The sequence below is a fragment of the Gambusia affinis genome, linkage group LG20 (assembly GCF_019740435.1).
Source record: "Gambusia affinis linkage group LG20, SWU_Gaff_1.0, whole genome shotgun sequence".
NCBI lineage: Eukaryota > Metazoa > Chordata > Actinopteri > Cyprinodontiformes > Poeciliidae > Gambusia > Gambusia affinis.
The window spans coordinates 19,963,224-19,983,758 of record NC_057887.1 but is presented as its reverse complement, the minus strand read 5'-3'; the positions used below and the strand labels follow the sequence as shown (position 1 = coordinate 19,983,758).

Below are 20,535 nucleotides of genomic sequence, written 5' to 3'. Positions count from 1 at the left end.
GTGTTTGAAAGACATTTGAAAAGTTAATACACATATTACTCACTGTCAAAGGGTCACGCTTCGTCATATTATGTAATAATCTTTAGAAATAATTAAGTGCAACTTTAAATTCAGCACAAATCACCCTTGTTAAACAGAAAAAAAGCCTTACATTTTATTATTAAAATGTAAGGCTTTTAATAATAAAATTATTATTAATTTTATTATTAAAAGCCTTATAATAAGATTATAAGGCTTTTAAAGTATTGACTTTTTACAATACAATTGTAAAAAGTCAATTGTATTTTTACAATTGACTTTTTGAAAGTCAATTGTAAAAATACAATTCCAGTCTAGCTGAATTGTTATCCTATTTATTTGTGGAATTAATAAACTCCAGTTTCTTACTGTTCACTTTCAAAGCAGCAATTTATTGAGTCAATTTGGTTTTATTCAGCTCAAGTTCTCAAGAAAAATAACGTGAAAGAACATTACGAGACAAACTCATCCATTCATCCATTTTCTGTTCACCCTCGTCCCTAATGGGGTCAGGAGGGTTGCTGGTTCCTCTCCAGCTACGTTCCGGGCGAGAGGCAGGATTCACCCTGGACAGGTCGCCAGTCTGTCGCAGGGCAACACAGAGACATACAAGACACACAACCATTCACACACACACTCACACCTAGGGAGAATTTAGAGAGACCAATTAACCTGACAGTCATGTTTTTGGACTGTGGGAGGAAGCCGGAGAACCCGGAGAGAACCCACCATGCACAGGGAGAACATGCAAACTCCATGCAGAAAGACCCCGGGCCGGGAATCGAACCCAGGACCTTCTTGCTGCAAGGCAACAGCTCTACCAACTGCACCACTGTGCAGCCCTACAAACCCATCCAGCATATGAAATATAATTCAAACTCCTTTCAAATCCATCTATTTCATTCCATTATAATTCCGTCATAGTAAATTCAGAACCAATAGTATTAAATCTGATTCAATCCTAATGCCGCAGTCAAATTCAGTAGCGGCCTTCTCACATGTTCTACTATGGATTAGGTGGAAAAGAAACAGACCCAGAAAAAAACTAGAGAGTTTGTATTTGTTGTGGGAAAGAAAAATAAGTAGTTAAGTACCCAGTTAATGGTTTGTCTAGGACAGAGACAGAGCTGAACACAAAATCACTGAGCCAGAGGTACTTTCTATGGAACAAAACACAAAGTGAGTACATGTGTAATTGGAATCAATCGTGCTGTTAATGGCCTTTTCCAGTAAAGTGATGTTCTTAAATACAAAATCACTGAACCAGTATCAGTTTCTATGGAAAGAATAACATACAGAACCAGAAAGAGACACAGACAAACACCGGACTGAGCTGATTGTACTTTCTCTTAGGAAAAAAAAACAACAATAATTGACAGCAACAGTTCTGACAAAGAGAAAAGTGATACAGTTAAATACAGAATGGCTGAGTATGGAGGTGACAACAGTAATATGGCCATTCATGGTATCATCCAAGAAAGTGACGTAGATGAAGAACTGAGCTAAGATTGATTTCTTTAGGATTGATTGAGAGCAATATCTCCAAAAAAGGCTTCATCGAAGAAAGAGAGACAGTTAACACATTTATCAAACTTTTTGAAAGTCAATGATACAAAGTATTAGAAGCTATTTAAAGATGGAGAACAGAGAGAGATAACCTCAAGAGCCGAGCAAAGAAAAGTGGCCATCACTTGCAGTTCAAGCTAATGGCTCGAACTGCAAGCTTTATCAAAACAGGACTGGGTTTATTGTAATTCCTAAAGATTCATCTGGTGCAATTATTAAATCTTGTTTTAGCAAAAGGAAAACACTCACTTTAGAGCTTACTATTTTCACAAGGGAGAGTTTTTTTCTGATCTGTGATGGGTTTACTCCTCTAAAACTCAGGTCTCCAACAAAAACTCAATCAAATCTTCCCAGAAAAAGCTGTTTGATATGTACCTCCTTCAGCAGCAAGACCTGCTGCAAGGCACAAATATGTTAACTACGTCTTGCACTTGTGGTTTCGATTGTCTCAGTCACAGCTGAATGTGTTGGAAGGGCACCTTGAGGGTCGATGGAGGGCCGCTGCCCTTCCAGAGGCTGACAGAGTCATTTGTCAAACGAGGAAGGCCATGAATTTACTTCACTCGCTGTCTTTCTCTGCATGTTTAGCCCCATGCGCCACAAACACACACACGCACACGCCCACACACACACACACACCACCTGCCTCTGCAATGCACGTGAGGGGATCCGGATCTGATGGAATTAGAGTGAGACAGGGAGAGAGTTTATTTAATTAAGAAGAGACAGGAAGAGGACTCCGTGACATCATTTCAATGTCGCCTCTCACTCTCCCACACCCGAAAATGTTAGCTGTCAAGAGCTCCATCTGGTAAACACAAGACGCACTCGCATTCACGTCCACACCCGGACCGACACAGACACCCGGGTTTCCACACTGAGTCAGCGGTTCAGATGATAAAAGAAGACAAAATCGAGAGGAAACGCTCTTCCTTTCCACACATGTGGGATGTAAATCAGCTGCTTCAGTCCCACCATATGGCTGAGACGTTCTGCCTGTGCCGGCGCTCATACAACAACTCATCCCTCCAAATCTCCCGACTCTGTCGAGGAGGAACACATGCGTGTTAGCTACTGTACAACGTGACGCCTCGGTTCACCCTGAAGGTCACAGAACCACAAACAGACCGAGTTCCTGTGTTGGTACAGAGGATGTCACCTGCAAGAAGCTTTTAAAGAAAGAAACTTCAGAATATGTTCACAAAGGACAGTTAAAAATATTGGCTGTTTAACGTAATTTTCATTAACTGGAAGAAAACTAACTTTGTCCAAGAGATTCTTTGTGCAAAGAAGATGAAAATTAGCATCTTTCTTTCTAATTCAAATTAGTACTAATTACATTTTTTTTTTCTTACGTTATGGAATTTGTAAAATATTGAAAAGGCCTTAAAACATAGCAATAAATTCAAGCTGCAATAATTTCTATGTTCTACAAGAACTATGGAGAGAATGTATTATCACTCAGGAGTAACGAGACCATCCCCACATCATGCTCAGCTAATATTAAAAATCTCATTTCCCTCACTGACGTTCACTTTAATGATTGCTTCATTAAAACTACTCCGGAAATGGAAGCTCAATTTCCCTGCAACGCACAAAAAGGCAGAGGCCATTGGCAACTATTTTAATTTCTATCGATTGCATTGTTTCAGACTTTAATCCTCTAAATACAACTGAAGCTGCAAACGAGGCTGGAGACACTTGAAAAAATGGACACTGAAATGACATACAGATTCTTTTTTTTTTTGTTTGTTTCTTTTTTATTGATTTCATTAAAACCCAACAACAATCACAGAAACATTTTGTCTGGACTGGGGACAGATTCACTGTGGCTTGAGATGCTCTGAAAGGGCTTCTTTCTATTGAAAATAGAAGAAGAGAAAATACATTTTATATTTCTAATGAAAATTAAAAACTCCAGATTCTGGAGGAAGAGTGGGAAGAGGCAGAATCCATGTTGCTTGAGGTCCAGTGATGATTTGATTTGCTTTTATGGAGATACTTTAATTCTCCAGCAGGACTTTGCACCTGCTCACCCATCCAAATATACTTCCTGATTTAACGACCAGTGGAAAGAGACTGGTCAGCAAACTGGCCTCACTTGAACCCCATTCATAAAATATTGAATTTAATATTGAAGTACTCCCTTAATATGAGTTTGAAATTGAAATAAAGGGAATTTACATTGATATTTCAGTGACATGAGGTTGTATTTGTTTTCTCTTCGATGCTGCATGGTCTTCACATAAGATGTGCGATACAAGCCCAGATTTCTGATACCAGTACTGATACAGGCACTTTTTATCTAAGTTTGATAAAAATGTAAAGATCAAGATTTTGAGCTTTACAGTTTTGTGTTTTTTTTCTTCTCTGAATTATTTACTTCAAACCTTGGACAGAAATTGAGCAAAGTATATAGATATCTAAAATGTGTTAGAAAGATCTATTAAAATGACATTACCGACTTGGTATTGAGGTCAATACTACAGATCGATTCAACCACCTCTAGTCTTCATGCTTTCCAACTTCCAACTCTAGTATTTATTCAATTGCCCCTGTAATTCGTTTTTCTGTACAAATGGTTCTTATTGGCTGTTAAGCTTTGACACAAACATGCTACTCCGTTCCTGATTCCATGTGTCTGGATATTTCTGGACTTCTGTTTTGTACTTATTTATACCAGGTATGCAAATATTTTCCTCTACTCAGCTTTTCTATACCAACCATAAAATTTAGGTGTTTTTGTAGATTCACCCTCTAAAATAAAAAAAAAATTAAAAATACTGTGACTTCCATATAAAATCACCCTAACCTGAATTATTGAAACTCTGCAAAAGCTTTGGATTAATACTCCAGAAACTGATGGTGATCATGAAGAAAACACGCCGCTGTAAATTCAGTTCATTAGCAGATGCTTGACACTCAGAGGTTTTTTGTCACCTGGCTGCTAAGTGCTACATTAGCCACCTGCAGGTTGGGATGGATTACTGTGATAGTGAGGTAGTAATAATTTCCTAACAAGGTTTTTATTCTCTGGAGTCATCAGATTCAGGATTCAAGAATAAGCTAAGAGAATGAACATGTTAGTTCATTCAGGAGAATGAACTAACATGGCGACACCTTAGTAACAATGATAAACAGAAATTAAATGAACATGGAGAGATCTATAGAACAGAAATAACATCCAAAGATCGTGACAACAACCTTCACTGTTTGATCTATAAAGTTCTTATTTCCTTCCCTGCCTCCAAACTGTCCTCAAAATTATCATAGGATCATTAATTAGACAACAAATACTAATAACAGCATCATAATCTTCCTCTTGGCTCTTTTGTAACTTTGCCTTTGAACAATGTGTAGATTGTGAGTGGTCTTGCAGTAGTAATGATTTATGTGTTTTCATTTCTGCAGTTTCCCTCATCAGCACAGATGATCACATCAACGTAATATTAATGATAATCTTTTTTGGTAATCTTTGCTGTTTATTAGCGATACCAGTTTTAAAACCCCAATAAAAAAGGTTTTAATGAAGCTTCAGATTAAAAATGAGTTTCACGGAAGTTGTTTGGTTTTTGATAACCAGTGTTTCTAGTTGGGTTATGAACAGTAAAGCCATTTAAAGCAGCTGATGATTTGCTTGATCTGCATTCTGACCAGGTTTCAGAGCAGTTTTAGGATGATGTATGATCGTCTCCAGATCCCCACTGAGTCCACTGTATCTCTGTAGCGTCATGTTTACTTAGCCCAAGGATCCCAGCACAAACGTGCATGGATAGTTAAACAGTACACAGTCCAGGTGTAGCTTAGCTGTGAGCAATTTAATCGGTTTATCCGCAGACAATGTGTTGTGAGAGTGTGAATGTGTGTGTGTGTGTGTATCAGTTTCCCTCGCAGCTTCCCAGCACAGAAACTCTGAGGAGAAGAAAGATGTTATATGCAGGGAAGTTTGCTTCATCTGTCTCAATGAGAGTGTGTTATGGATAGTCTGGGCAGAGTGAGCCTCCTGTGGAGGGATCAGTGGCTCAGAGAGGAGAGGAGGTGTACATGAATGCAGTGAAACGCAGCAGGAGCACTTCTTACACATGAGCTGCTGACCTTTTTTAGCTCTGCTCCATTTCACCACATGGAAGACTCTAAGTATTACAAAACACTGAAGTGACATTGTTCTGTACATTAACACCCCCACTCTTCCCATCTTCAGATTTAGTTCTGACAGATCAAACCTGCTCTTATTTGCGAAGGACTTCTAAGATTTCTTTTAGTTTTCCAATGTTTTCCAATCTGCTGCTCCACATTGGGAAACATGCGACCTTCAGCTGCACTGCAGGTCGAAGGTACAGTTAGAGATTAGGAATGTGAAACAAAAAAAGAACAAACCACATTTTCCTCCTGCTTACTGTTGTATTCATGTTTCCATGACTACAGCCCACTTGAGCCAAATTCAAACCTCCATTTTACTCCCAAGTATTAGACAATTACTGATAATTTTATTGATAATTATCTTATTCTTTGGCTAGTCTGCAACCTGTGACACAGTATTAGGATCATATTAAGAAAAATAAAATAAAATACAAACATTTACGAGAATATAGTCATATGACAATAAACCTGTGTTATAAATAACACAAGAATAATGTTGTAGAATTGCAAGAATAAAGTCATAATATTGCAACTTTATTTTTGTGCGAATTCAGACTTTATTCTTCTATTATTTCAACTTTATTTTTGTACAACTTTATTCCTGAATAAACTGAAGGGCATAAAACCCAAAGTAATGACAATTTGAACCTGATTTAATTTCTTGTAAAACGCTGACTCACAAACATCTTCTACAGATGTCAGCCAAAGTAAGGCGGTAATCAGTGAGACTTTGAGAAAAGGTCTTATTGCAGAGAATGGAAATTCAAAGTGATGACAAGTCTTTAAAAACCAAACAAGAAGACCACCTGGAAACTCTGCAGCAAAATATCTGAACTATACCAGGAGAAGCAGGGAGACACCATGTCTTTGTTCTGTTCAAAGGTTAAAAAAAATCCACATTCGAAGGTTCACAAGTTAACACGCTCTATTTCATTCCTCCATTCTCCATTTCAAGGGGACAAATGACAATGTCACCGTCTATTTGCCATTTCACAGGGTTGTTATGTGTGGAAAATGAAATCTTGAAATCTTGCCGTCATATTAAGGTTGCCCGGCAACAGACAGAGACTCATTTCTCCTGATCAGGAGACAGTTCATTATATCTGTCAGTAGATGTTTGTGTTTACATGATGTAATTGTGGGAAAAAAAACATGTTTTTAAAGAAAAAGAAAAAGAAATTTGTTAAAACGGATGCCAGGTTTCTCCTTGCATTTTTTGAATCACATGAATTGTCCCATAATCAGACAGATGTTTATCTCTGTTCTTCTCTTCGCTCATTGTAAGTTTCCTTTTGGTGAAGTTTTCATTAAAGTCTCTTTCATCTGCATGCTTTCTGTATTTGGGTCGTCCTGAACAACCAAACGTGACACTTTTTCAGACAAACCTCATTTTAGACGAATAAGATTTGATCAAACCTGATAGCAGACGTGAACTCAATTAGACCGAATACTGGAACTGAATCACAAAGTGGCTAATGGAAGTATTTGTGGCTGCTTATTACAGCTATTAGTTTTTGTTGCATTTTCTTGTTTAATAATACGGGTATACATCACACAGAAGGTGGATGAAACTAATATGATTCATCATGGTGCTGAAATTTTTTACATCACAAAAACAGATAATTTTGCTCCAGTATAGAAGTATAAGACTGAGCTACTCCTGTCCAAAGAGCGACACAGGAAAAATTTATGATTCCTAATCTGCAATATAAAAATATTGATATCAGCAGTATGATAAGATGATTACGTTTGGCTTTGAACAGGAAGAAATTGAAAATGTTTTTGTCATTTAACAGAAGTGCTGGTGTGTTCAGGCACAGGAGCCATCCGTAAAAGTTGAATTAAAAACTTTTAAACTTGTGTTTTCTTCTAAACCCTTTGTCTAACTTATCAAGTGAACTCCACAGAGAAGTCTTCTTCACCACATGGAAATTAGAGGGAGACACCGGGGGTCATGCTGAGACAGATCGGAGCAAAGTAGAAGCAACCAGGCAGCACGAGGTGAAACCATCAGGAGGCTGTAAAACAGCAGGAATGTTTTTTATAACCCACTGACAGGCACACAGATTGTTCTCGAAATATGTCAACATGGATGAGCGGCATTACTGGAAACTCCCCCTGGTTGGAAGCGGTGGTGGGATCACAGTGATTTTTTGCCCCATCTTGTAATAAAATCGTGCTGATGGACTGCGATGAGGTGAGAGATCATAACAATAAAAAAATTAAAATAAAAAAACGAGAATCAGGAACAACAAGTGCCAGAGACAATCTCAAAAATGACTTTCATTGAATATCTCTGCTGTTGTGTTCCATTTATTGCATCACAGGGATATACAGTATACAAAACCACAGAGAGTTTTGCAGAAACAAATCAACAGAAAATGTGTAAATATTAGGGAGAAAGCAGATAATGAAAGCATTCCATCAGGTCCTGGATTTTTTATCTTTCTACTTTTTCTGTTTAAGCCCATATTGGTGCTACAGATGAAATTGTAACAGGGATGGAAGGCAACACATCAGAGAAAAATCCACTTTTGGTGGAAGAAAATTGTAGTTTATTGAAGGAAATAACAGAAACTTCGGGGCTGAGGGAAACAGACGACTGTTTGATGTCACGATGGTGGAGTTTATGCTTTCCTCATTAAAAACCTTTCAGCGTGTCTTCAGCTTTCCAGGCGAAAAAGTAATACATGTACAGGAATTTGTATTTTGTTGATAGTACCAAAACGCAGACATGAACTTAAACCTAAAGTCTTTACCCTTGTTTTTATTAGAATCATAATCAACTAACTGAAGTCAAATGACCAAATTATATATAAAAAAAGACCATCCAAGAAAAAAGTATCAGTATTATAAATAGTGCTGTGGATATTTCAGAGTCTAAGAATTGAGAATTTGTTGTGTATTTACTTGTTATTGGATCAATACCAAAATTCCCAGTCTTGCACACCCCTGTTGTTAAGATGGCCCAGTCAAAGTCCTGATATAGCTTCAACTGAGAATCTGTAGTGATGATAGGAAAGGAATGTTCAACTCTCCATCCAATCTGAGCTTCAGTTATTTTGCAAAAGAGAAAGGGTGAAAAAAATCTCAAGATATAAAAAGCTTTACACTACTTTGTATTGACTCATCACATAAAATCGCAACAAAATACTGACAAATGCATCACAAGCTGACATTCTTTGCAGAAGCAAACAAGATCAGATTTCTCCTTTGTGATCAGAGTTTGTTAGTAAGGGATTAAAGCACCCAGGCAGTTCCACATAAACCCATTTCATTTACCCCTTCAGTGCTCCCAAACAGCACCTATGACTCTCAGTTACAGGGAAGTGCGACCGAGTTAAATGGCCTTTCCACTGCAGCTGATTGTCGATGACTCGAGTTGGAGGGCAGGACGAAGGAAGGATGAAGGTTGGTTGAACTGGAAGAGAGAATTAAAATAACCGGAAAAAAGTGAAAAAGGGGAGAGAAGAGAGAAAATGCAGTTGAAAGTGAGAGACGTGCCGCTGCTCTGCAAAGCACCTGCAGTGACACTGAAAACCAGCTGAGAGTGCTCTGATTGATTTATGGTTTTGAATATTTTTCAGATCATTTTTAGTAATGGCAGCGCGGCGTACGGGTGTGTGTGTGCGGGTGCACGCATGTGTGTGAGCGCGCAGAGAGCATCGCAGGCAAAGGTAAACAACAGTAAAAGCAATTTCACAGCATCTGCGTAGGAGAGTGAGTTTCTGTATAACCGCAGGAGAAACATACGTACAGTATGCTGTGGAATTATAACATTTTTAAGATTGCTGTAAGGCAATGAAAAAATAGAACCACAACAGAGGCTCATCAGGGAATCTCTAATCTGGGAAAAAACATCAAAGCTTTGAAGTACAAAACAGATGAGGAAGGCCTCAAAACACATACCCTCTGCACACACACACACACACACACACACTACACTGCACTCAGTTTTAACATGTTTCAAATGAGAATGACCTGTGCTTGCAGTGTAAGCCCCTCCACTGCAGTTTCCTAAAAAGGTGTCAGGATAATTACTGGTTAGGCTGTTAAACTTCTAGTTAAAAGGAAAAGTTGTGGCTGCACAGTGCAGAAAAAAAAAATATTGTTTGGTTGTGTAACCCAGTTGTTTATATAATTTATTTGTAAAAAAATAAATTATGAGTCTAATAGCCGACTGCTGCAGCAAAGCATCCCAAAGCCATGACAGTTTTCCCTGCTGCAATACTTTACTTGTAAGTGGTTTATGCAAAACATGTCCTCTATCTACAGATAATGTACTTTTTGGTTCATTTGTCCAAAGAACATCACACAAGATATTCTCACATGACATTTTGAGGGTTTATGTTTTGTTTTTTTTAGATTTTCTGCCCTTTTTCTTTCAGAATGAACTTGTTTAGACAGCCAGCTGTTGGTTGCCTTAACTGTTTTTCAACAAACAGAATATCTTATCCTGATATAATTGCTATTTAAAAGAGAGCGATAAATGTAAACTGAAGTATGAAGCTAAGGTGAACAGAAGAGGGAGGGATACTGGGAAGAAAGCAGCATCAAAACATAAGAAATTAGTTTTGAGAATGATTTCTTGAAAATGTGTAGTTTTCTCTTTATTTTCTTCTGATTTTTTTTGTTATGCCAGTAAAGTCTTAGTGACACAATCCTGACAATGTCATTTTGACATAACTCAGCTCCTATATTATGTAGGGGGGATGTATTGCTGTGTGTGTGTGTGGACTGATTGAAAATAAGAGAGCAGAAAGAAAATGGCGGCTGAGGAGAACCTGCAGCCTTGCAGAGGTAATTTGGTTTCCTTTGCTACACAAGGACACTCCTTTGGAAACAGTAGGCAACTCCATTTAGTTGTGTCAAAGAAGCCAGCAGGCTTAGCAAGGATTAGACAGCAAGCACAAGAAATCCGTCTGCCTTTAATAGGAACAAGCAGAGCAGCGAAACCGAGTCTCATCAGCATAAAGAAATTATAGGTCAGTTACAAAACATATTTCTTGGCCTTTGAACACATTTTCACAGGGCTTCAGCCTCCGTTTACAGATTAACAAAGCTCATATCTGGTCTTAAGTGATACAAAGGAAACCTACACTGCAGGAACTGAGCTTCTGATTGTGGTTTATTTAATAACTTTATACATGACACATCCAATGTAAACGTTTTTTGTAATATGCAGACTGTTATATCTACCTAAGTTACATCTCTCCAAGATAGAACTATTTGAATTGTTTGTTTCTCTTCTACCTCACAGACAGAAACACAGATATCAGGAATGAGGAATTTTACAACCAAACAGAACAGAAATCCTTGTCTTTCTTGATTGTCTTAAATAATAACAAACATGTTTTTAACTGTGGTATTGAAACAGAATTTGACAGAAATGGAAAAAGAAATACAGTGAAAACTAAATCTCCACTTCTTCCTGTTCCTGTACTTGCTAATGTAAGTAGTGCAGCACAGCTAACCCATACAGGAAGCTGGAAATGCACTGGTTACATTCTCATAAGCTACTACTTATTCTTATTTTTTATTATTATTATTTTTGCAATCTTGGTAGATAATTATTGTGGTCAGTGCAGTCAGTAGATGTTGAGTGCATGGTTAAATGTTTTCAGTGCTTATGTAAAGCATATGGAATTATTAGCTTACGTACACATAACTATGGAAGTGTGTGTAGTGTGACTACATTTCATTAATATCACATTGTCTACTTTACCTTTGCAGTTTTGAGGCACTTTTCTCACCCACTAGAAAAATGGATACCTCTAGTGGGTGAGAAAAGTGCCTCAAAACTGCAACAATAAAATAGACAATGTGATATTAATGAAATGTAGTTTATTGCTCTATAAGCATATTCATGGCTTTTATTTTAAGTATTGGTCTGGGACTCAGTATCAGCAATGGTCTTATATTAAAAGATACAGATCTGGATGGAGATGATTATGTTGTGAATAATATTTCATGAATCAAGATAAATCTTGAAGTGATTGCTTATGGGATGCTTTTAGCTGAAAGAGTTATAAATGGATAAAATAAAAAGGTTTCAGGCTGTTTGTGTTGTCATTGTGCGTCTGTCTATCCACTACCAGCCTGTGATGATTTGGTTACAACTAATTCTCAGTGATTTTGTAAGTTTGAAGCTGAAATGTAGATAAATCTTTACTATAGACCAAGTCTTTTTGGTCTTAGATGAAATGTTTATGCCTTTATTGCTATAATTTCATAATATATTGTGATTATATAAGTGAACCAGTTTTGCAGGAGGTAAGGTTTCCCCATTTATGACTTAGCTTGTGATAAGGAAACACATCCGCAAAAAATTATGCCCAAACGTCTTGGATCATCAGTTTAGACATATCTGAGAAAAACTTAGAGAAATCCCATCATGTCAAAAGATTAAATTCTGGCCAGCCTTCTGCCTTCCTCAGAGGCAAAAAAAATCCTTGGCAGAACTTTTGCCATTAGATTATAGAAGCGGTTCAAACCCCAACAGCGCCTAGAAGATTCAGTCATCTTTATTACCGGGAGCAGATCTGACACCTTTATGCTCAGAAAGACAAGGTCAGGTAAATAACACTGAGCTTAAACCCAAGCCGAACAAATCGCCGCGAGGGGAGCTGCATTAGAGCCCCAGCTGTGTGCACTTGAAGGCCTCACTGGTGAGGGTTTCCTCCCTCCTTCCAGCTCACGATACGAGCAGCAAGACGATGATAAACGGGCCAACATGATGGATAAGAGCAGGAGGGGGATCTTTCAATCAATCTGTCATCCACAGTTCCTGTTTCATCTGTGGGAAGCACGACTGATGTTTCGGTCAATACTGTCACAGGGAGATGTATGTGTATGTTTCACCGTTTCTTCACGGGTTTTTGTCCTGTGGGTACAGATGGTGTCATGAACATGTCGGAAAGATTGGAAAGATAGTTTATTATTTAGTTAGATGAAACTATGTGTAGTTAAACACATGAGCTCATTATGTAGAATGTAAAATGGCACCATCTGCTGCCTGGAAAAACCTGCTGACAGAACAAATCAGACAATACAAATGGCTCGCGGGGGTCACCTCTCCTAGTACTACACGCCTGTCTGTCTTCTCCAATTTAAATACCTAAAAAAACCAAAGGAGTCTTCATTGAATAAAAAAATATGTCAGACACAAGCTGGTGACCTTCAAAAAAGCTGTAGAGATTCTCAAAACAGCATCTGCGGTTATATGGATCTTGGATCTGATCCCTCTTGTATCTCTAAATCAGTTGTGCCCCCGAGAACCGACTTTGGGCTCCACTGCTCTAAATGCACTCAGATGAGGAAAAAGAGCAGAACTCATTGAAATTCTTGCTTTTTTCTTATCTATATCAAAGATAAACTTTGTAGTGGTCCTTCTGTGCCAGTGACTTATCAAACTACTAACAGTTCAGTTTAAATTACTACCATAAACTTTGATGAATTTAAAAGATAGACCAACACAAAGTAGTGCATATTTTTTTTAAAGTTGTCACATATTCACCCACATACTACATGTCTGCTCAAAAATTCAGTCTGATCTGTATCAGTCCATTGGCTGTAGGATTCGGGTTTGACTCCATCCACCTTCCCAACAACTGACCTCCTTCCCTGTCCTGTCCACTCAATAAAACACATGGTTGTAATAAAATATGATAATGTTAAAATGGTATGAATATTTCTGTAGGTACTGCAGCTCCACATAAAACATAATTAATGTTTAAAGTATTTATAGACCTAACACTTACAAGCCAACTCAACAAGAAGAAACCACCCACTTATCTCTCATTAGCTTTTGGTGATTTAACTGAGCTGTCATTTAATCTTGACAAGTAGTGGGCACACTCCCTATACAATAACTATGCATTGTAATAGAGGGCTCATTATGAGTAACATGATGTTCCAGATGGTTTGTACCATCAAACCCATCTGGGAGGTCAGCCTTTGAAACAGTTTGGGAAAGAGCACGCAGGCTTCAAATCTGCTCGCTCAAAAAGCGGTGAATCATCTGTCTGTCACTGCTGACGGTTAACAAAAGCCGCTAATAAATCATATCCTCGCCAACGTCTGCCTGCAGAAAAGCAAAAGCTTCTTCTGTAAACCTCAAAGACATTCGGGGAATGTTCTCTGCTCCTTTGTCAATAAAGAAATCGAGCTTGATGCAACTGATGCAACGCCACTGAAATCTTTTGTGGCAAAAGTTGACAAATTTGCGTGGTGTTACTCGTCATCGGAGTAGCACCCCCTAGTGGTCAGATAATTATTAGCTGGATTAGTCGGAAAATACAGTTGAAAGCCGATGTTTTCACACTACAAAAAGACAGAAAACCATTTGTGCACCCTGTGGCATCAAATCTCACTAAACCGTTCGTGTTTTATCTCAGTTAAGATTACAAAGATTATTTATATTTTCTAAATGCTATGATTGGTGAGTAAGTTTGGGAAAGCATAAATTATCTTACCATGGTTTTGTTAGGTTTTCTGGTTCATTTGTAACATTTGAATTTATTGAAAGGCCACGTGTAGATATTTTTGACATATTGGAAAAATCAAAAGAAATCAGAAAAGATATAAGGGAAACATAAACCTCGTCTTGTTCAGGAAGGAGATGGATTCTGTGTCTTGCAATTTTGATATAAACTGTATTCACCAACCCCAAAACAAAAGTTAAAGATCTTGTGAATATGCTTGCTGAAACTGTTAAAAAATGTATAGTGTAACCATCAAGTTTCATCTGTTGGCCCAACTCCCCTGACAAGTCAACCATTTTGAGCATTCAGATTCTAGTTAATTATCTCCTAAATTTGCCTCTCCTGCTCATCTTAATTAAATTCAGTTGAATTACAACGCACCAGTTCAAAACAAATATCATTGGTTGGCACTTTGGAAAAATAATTAAATCCATTCAGACAGACAAATTCAGATGCAATCCAATTTAATCACAAGCACTGCAGACGAATTCAGTTTATTATTCAAATTTGTAAAGAAAGTTTTCTAAGTAAGCCCAGGAGATTGCATCGTGTCACAGACCTGCAGCAATCACTCCTTCAGAAAGATGTTTGTCCTCATAGTAAAGTAATGAAATAAAAAAAAAGTCCAACTGAAAACCTGGTACAGCAGCAAAGAGCTATTTGCTATTTGAAAATAAGACAGTTTAGTGATGATCTAACCAGAATATGCAGATTTTCCCCCTCTCTGTGTCGTTTTTAGACCAAACAGATTTCCGATTATTTTATGACCAGGAATACGATAAATTTTTCAAATAAAAAAGACACCCACCAACGACGCAATTTCTAATAAGTATCTTTTGTTTTCCCAAGAAAAAACAATCTATTAACCTTCTGAAGCTTTGTACTGACGTCCTCCCTTTCAGTCTGGGTGGTGTTTGTATTGGTCTGAGCTTCTGCTGTTTGGATCCACTGTGGGGTATAAATTACTGTTTGAAAGCACAGAGGGCCAGACCTGCAGCCACTGGAGTTAACGACACAGAGTGAAATATCCACAGCAAAGTACTGTAGACCCCACCAGTATTCAGTCTGGTGATTTATTCTGCAGCTGCAAATGTGGAGATTAATCAAATACCTCCAGAAAATATCAAATCCACCGGAGAAAAACACATGGAAGTGGTTTACTGTTGAGATACTTCATTTTTATCTTATTACTTTTTGGAATTTAACATCAATTGATGCTACATACTATTTTTTTATGTAGATAATAATGATATGTTAAAAAAATATCACACTCTGCTTGAAGTGCGCAGAACGTCAGACTCGGTCCAGATTGTACTTTGAATGAAAGTGTTGCAGTGGCTTTCATAAAAAAGATATTTGTTTTTTTTTTTTGTTTCTCAGCAACAGGAAACACAATTTACTGACTCCAAAATCTATTATCCTGCAGCCCAACCTTATTATTGCACTGACTGTTATTACTCAGTACCTGTAGCATTGGGCTTCTCTGCGGCTCTGATAACACTCTGCTGCTTCCATCACACAATAAAGGGAGATCTAATGCTCTCAACACACAATCAACTGCCTCATGATTGTACCCAATTTTTTTTTATCTCATGTGCAATTTAAGATGATAGTTTGATTCATAAGCAATATCTCAACTTCCTATTTATCCAGCATATGTCATGCTGAGTGGAGAGCCTGCCTTTTTGTAGAGGTGCTTGAAGGAATTTGTGATAATGGCGCAGTAAAAGTGCTGCACAGTTTGTTTTTATTTTTTTATTGTTGCTATAACTGCTGTGTTCTTTTTGTTCTTTTCTTTCCACATAAGCTTTGCAACGCATTTGAAAAGTATTCACCTGTCTGAGGTGTTTAACTCAATTTATTGTTTTTGTGAATAAACCATAATGAACAAAATTGGACTTTCACAAAAAAAAAAAATGTTGGATTTCTGCAAAATACTCCTTCATTCTCCCTCACAAAGCTGTTCAAGCTGCTGGCTTTACCCAAACTTGCAGAGGACATTCAAAGCCTTATAGATTTTTCAGTATCCATCCCCTGACTGATGCATTTGTATTCATGCTGTAATTGTAGCCAGGAATGCTGATGATCCACTGACTGGACCTTCCAGACACATGTTATTTGATCTCGCTTCTGGTCATTGTGACACTTGTAGCACCAATTGACTGGAACTCTGTTGAATTATGTCAGTGAATATTTACTTTGTAGCCTCTGTGTTTAGCCGTGTTTAACTATTTTGTGTCCTTTAAAGTTGTTATTTAGTTCTATTGGAGGTATGTTCCTTATTTTACTCTTGTGATTGGTGGCATTTCTCTCTAATGTTACTGAATGTTCAGATAAAATGTGTTGGATGCCATAGAGGGTTTTTTTCTGTTGTAATTGTTCAAAGGTCTGTGAGAACTTTTCATCTCTGCTGAAAATTCATGTCACCAGCAGAGATGAAAGGTCAGACCGCTACTGGGAGATGTGCCATGGAGAAACTTTAATGAGCAACATTATCTCTTACCCACTGTCTTCAGTGCAAACACACCATGGTATGCAAACAGCCAAGGTTACTGCAGGATTCCTTCAGTTTGTATTGGGGGCTTCGCTCAGGTCACGCAATACATTTTTCAAGGCCACGGATTTCTCACATGAAACTAGGATTCCTCTTTTTAATCTTTTTCCAGTTAGAAGGGCTTTGTGTGTAATATATCCTGGTTTTAAAGGCGTCTGTACAGTAAGGTGTGTGTACTGCACTATGTGGAAACAGACTGATTATTTTGTTGTGTAGCTGTCTTCAGATTCTGAGGAGTAATTATGACTTCTTCCTGTATTTTCTGTGGAAAGTAAACATGCACAGACAAAACAAAAAAAGAATGAAAATCTAATAACTGTGGAGCAGCAGAGATACACTTGCATACTGAAGAAACCACAGAATAAAAATTTTAAAAAGTCCAGTTTGGTGGTACATTCACAACTATACATGTTGTGTGATTTCTCTGCAGGTTTCCTGCTTTCTCTTACTCTAATTCAGTTAAGATTTTATCTCTGCTTTGACCGTTTAGGACTGGATGGTTTTCAGGCTCTAACTTTGTTTTCATCTCTTTTGGTTTATGTTTTGTGCATTTGCTGCATCTTTCTGGGATGAGACCCAGGTCCCTCCTGATTCCTGGCAGTCAGAATGTGGCAGATGTCTAAATTCACACCGTACACAGAGCTTCTCAGGCGTGGAAAACAAAATCACTCCATTTGGTCCAGTTACTAGAGGGTATTTCTGGAAAAGTTGCAAATTTAAAAGTATCACTGCCCAGTTGCTGATGCTGCTGTTTGCTGGCTGTGACATAAAAATATTTCACGACTGCAGTGAATTAAAAATTTGTAATCCCACATGAATCCCAGATTCCAATTCTCTCACATTCACTTGGAGGATGGATTTTAAATGTTGGGCTAAAAGTTATATTCTTTTTTAAGTACTTTTAGGGAGACACAGTTATGCTGACATGCACTGTCCGGCCACTTTATTAGGAACATCTGGCTACTGCTCCTGTAGTTTTCAGACTATTTCATAAACATTTTGGTCCACAATTACATGACAGAATTTTACAAATGCTGCATATTTTCTGTTCCACCACATCCCAAAGTTCTCTACTTACTGAATGAGATTTGATTATTTGTAATATTCCATCATTAGTTTTTAAATGAGAAGTTATTCCAAACACCGAAATGTGCTCTCAAACAGAAAATTGTGCATTTTTCAAAATAATATGCTCACTTACAACAAATAATTGCATCTATCCATAAGGAAAAAAACAAACAAAAAGGGTTTGGTAAAGTGCACCTCCAGGAAATCTTCTGGCTCATTTTCAGGCAGGATTTGAAGTTCTAATGAAACCATTTGAGTATCCTGCAAGTCCCAGCTCATTCATCTCACACCCGGCACAGAGCCGTCCAGCTGATGTGGCTTGTGTTGGCTGTTTCACTGTGTCTCTACATGTAGGCCAAGGCGTGGGGACGCTGCAGCACCTGAGGCAGGAGGCAGAGTGATGCAGATGATTAATGCTGGCAGGGCAGAGCTGATACATGACAAACAAACAAACAGGCCGCCCAGTTGCTGTTCAGAGGAAGCGCCGACTGGCTCGTGCCATCTGTTGTGTGAATAACTTTGCCTCCGTATGCTTGTTGGCATCAATAAGACATGAGGACGCGGAGAGAGGGACACCTCTTTGATTTTTAAATAAGTCTCCTCCACATTGTGTGCATATGAGCTGCATAAAAACACCCCAGCATTTGGCTTTACACACGGATTCCTAAATAAGCAGGTGTTGTTTAAAACGGCTATTGCAATGCATGAAGGGGGCAATATTCATAATCAGTCACTGCATTCATGAGACAAAGCTATTTAATTTTTTTTTACAGGTTTTAATTTCAGTCAATGATTTATGAGTCTGTAAGGCTTCACGGATATGAAATAAAAGTTTTACAGCTAAAAGGCTGGACAAATAGCGCCCTCTGGCGGTCAAAACAAAGAAAATATATTTGAACCTAATGGGGGAAAAAACGGTTCTGCACATTTTCCATTAACATTTCACTTCTACGTTCATCACAGAGCAGCAAAATCAGGAAAAGAAAAAGGCTGGAATAAGTGCATAAATGATTGCAAATTATATTCTTAAAACTCTTTCCTGTAAGACATTTGACAGTACAACAAAATGGATGGAAATTATAATTTACCAATGAATGATTATCATATATTAGATGCTTTAGAGTTTATAGGCCTTTGCAATGCGAATTAATGCAGCTTATTAAGTTCCAGAATATTTCAGCTTTTTGTTTTCCAGGCTGCAGCCTTAATGTTTCAGTTAACTGTGTTAGAGAAACTTTATCTGAACAGCTGCAGACTGCAGAAACGGTCAACTAACCTGCAAGATGAAACCTCATTTCACCTTTGGAAATGTCTGGTGATGCACAGCTTTGTTTTTACCAAAACAAAACCTTCTAGTTAACCAGCTCACCAATTGTTCTTGTTCATGTTTCAAGTTGTTGACATGCCTTAAAGAAATGTTTAGATATCCTCCATTAACTCATGAAACCAACTGTTTTTGTTTTTATGAAAAGCAACATCCAAAGAAAACAATTTTCTGTATTTAATCTGATTCTCTTATTTTGATCAATATTAACAGTGAACTCTGTTTTTAGTTTATAAATTGAGTGGATAAGTTCATATATATTAATGTTTAGATGTTCGAATAAAAACAGTCACTTCCAAGTTTTTCTTTCATACATATATATATATTTTTATTTCAAAAGAAATACTGATTATCTCATTCCCATACCTGACTTGACCAGTAATAGAGATCCAATTAATCACAAACAGAATGCCACAAATGAAAAGAGCATTGCAAAAAAACAAACTAAACTAAAGTCCAAATCCAGACCTCACCGGCAGTTTTTTTCGTGGCGTTTCAACACAAAGATACTGAGTTTTCTAATACAGGCAGTTTATGCAGCAGGTTCTTACACACATTCTCTCATAGTCACAATGTAACACATGCAATGCTTCTAAAGTTCAGATTTTACCATATTTTGGTAAAAAAAAAAACTTAGACAGACAGGCGCTCAAAAAATACAGACAAATGGTATATGAAGACAGACGGCTTAATTTTGGTCCCAAACAACCAGAAGGAGGTCAAGAAGAGCCCAAATAAAGAGTTAATATTCAGTACCAAATAATACAAGTGTTTTAGTTGGTTCAAGAATAAAAAAATAGATTGTTAAAAAGTTAGTTATCTAAGCAAAAAGATTGGTTTGAACCAATCAAACTGGTCTGTTTTGACAACTTTACTGAGCAGTCTTGTCCCCTGTTGACAGAGCCTGCTCTTTCAGTTAAAATGGAAAAAAAGGCTTTAAATCACAAACAATAATTAACACATCGGAGTAAACCTCAACAAACATTAACAGTATCTTACATATTTATAATAGTGTGAAGGGAAACGATTAATTGCACATAATCGGTTAAAATGTAAAATGAGACTGAAAAGCACAAACAAAATGGCACAGGTAAAACCACATAATTGTACATTTACATTTTGTGAGGATTTTTTTAAAACAGAAAATCAAGGCATAAAAATGTAATAAAAGTTGCAAAGGAGAGTAAAACGTAAACAGATTAACAGAGAGTGTGTGCGCAGTTTTAAAATAAACCCTTGCTCTTCTTCAGGTTCTTCTGCTTCCAGTTTGGCAGGGCGTTGAACTCGAATCGACTCATCTCGAAAAGCGTCTTGCAGGAAAACAAACGGGACACAGAAATCAGAACGTGGTTCTCTTACACACACATTAAGCACAGTGGGGG

At 37.6% G+C, this 20,535-nt stretch overlaps 1 protein-coding gene across 2 annotated transcripts in view; it reads right to left on the bottom strand.

Moving 5' to 3' along the window:
* Nucleotides 1–19,462: 19,462 nt before the first annotated feature.
* Nucleotides 19,463–20,535, bottom strand: part of svild (supervillin d) — a 48,661-nt gene continuing 47,588 nt past the window's right edge. For both annotated transcript variants that reach the window (XM_044102286.1, XM_044102284.1), the window contains one exon: nt 19,463–20,463. In XM_044102286.1, the coding sequence (XP_043958221.1) occupies nt 20,377–20,463 (87 nt within the window). In that variant the 3' untranslated portion in view covers nt 19,463–20,376. The remainder of the gene's footprint in view (nt 20,464–20,535) is intronic.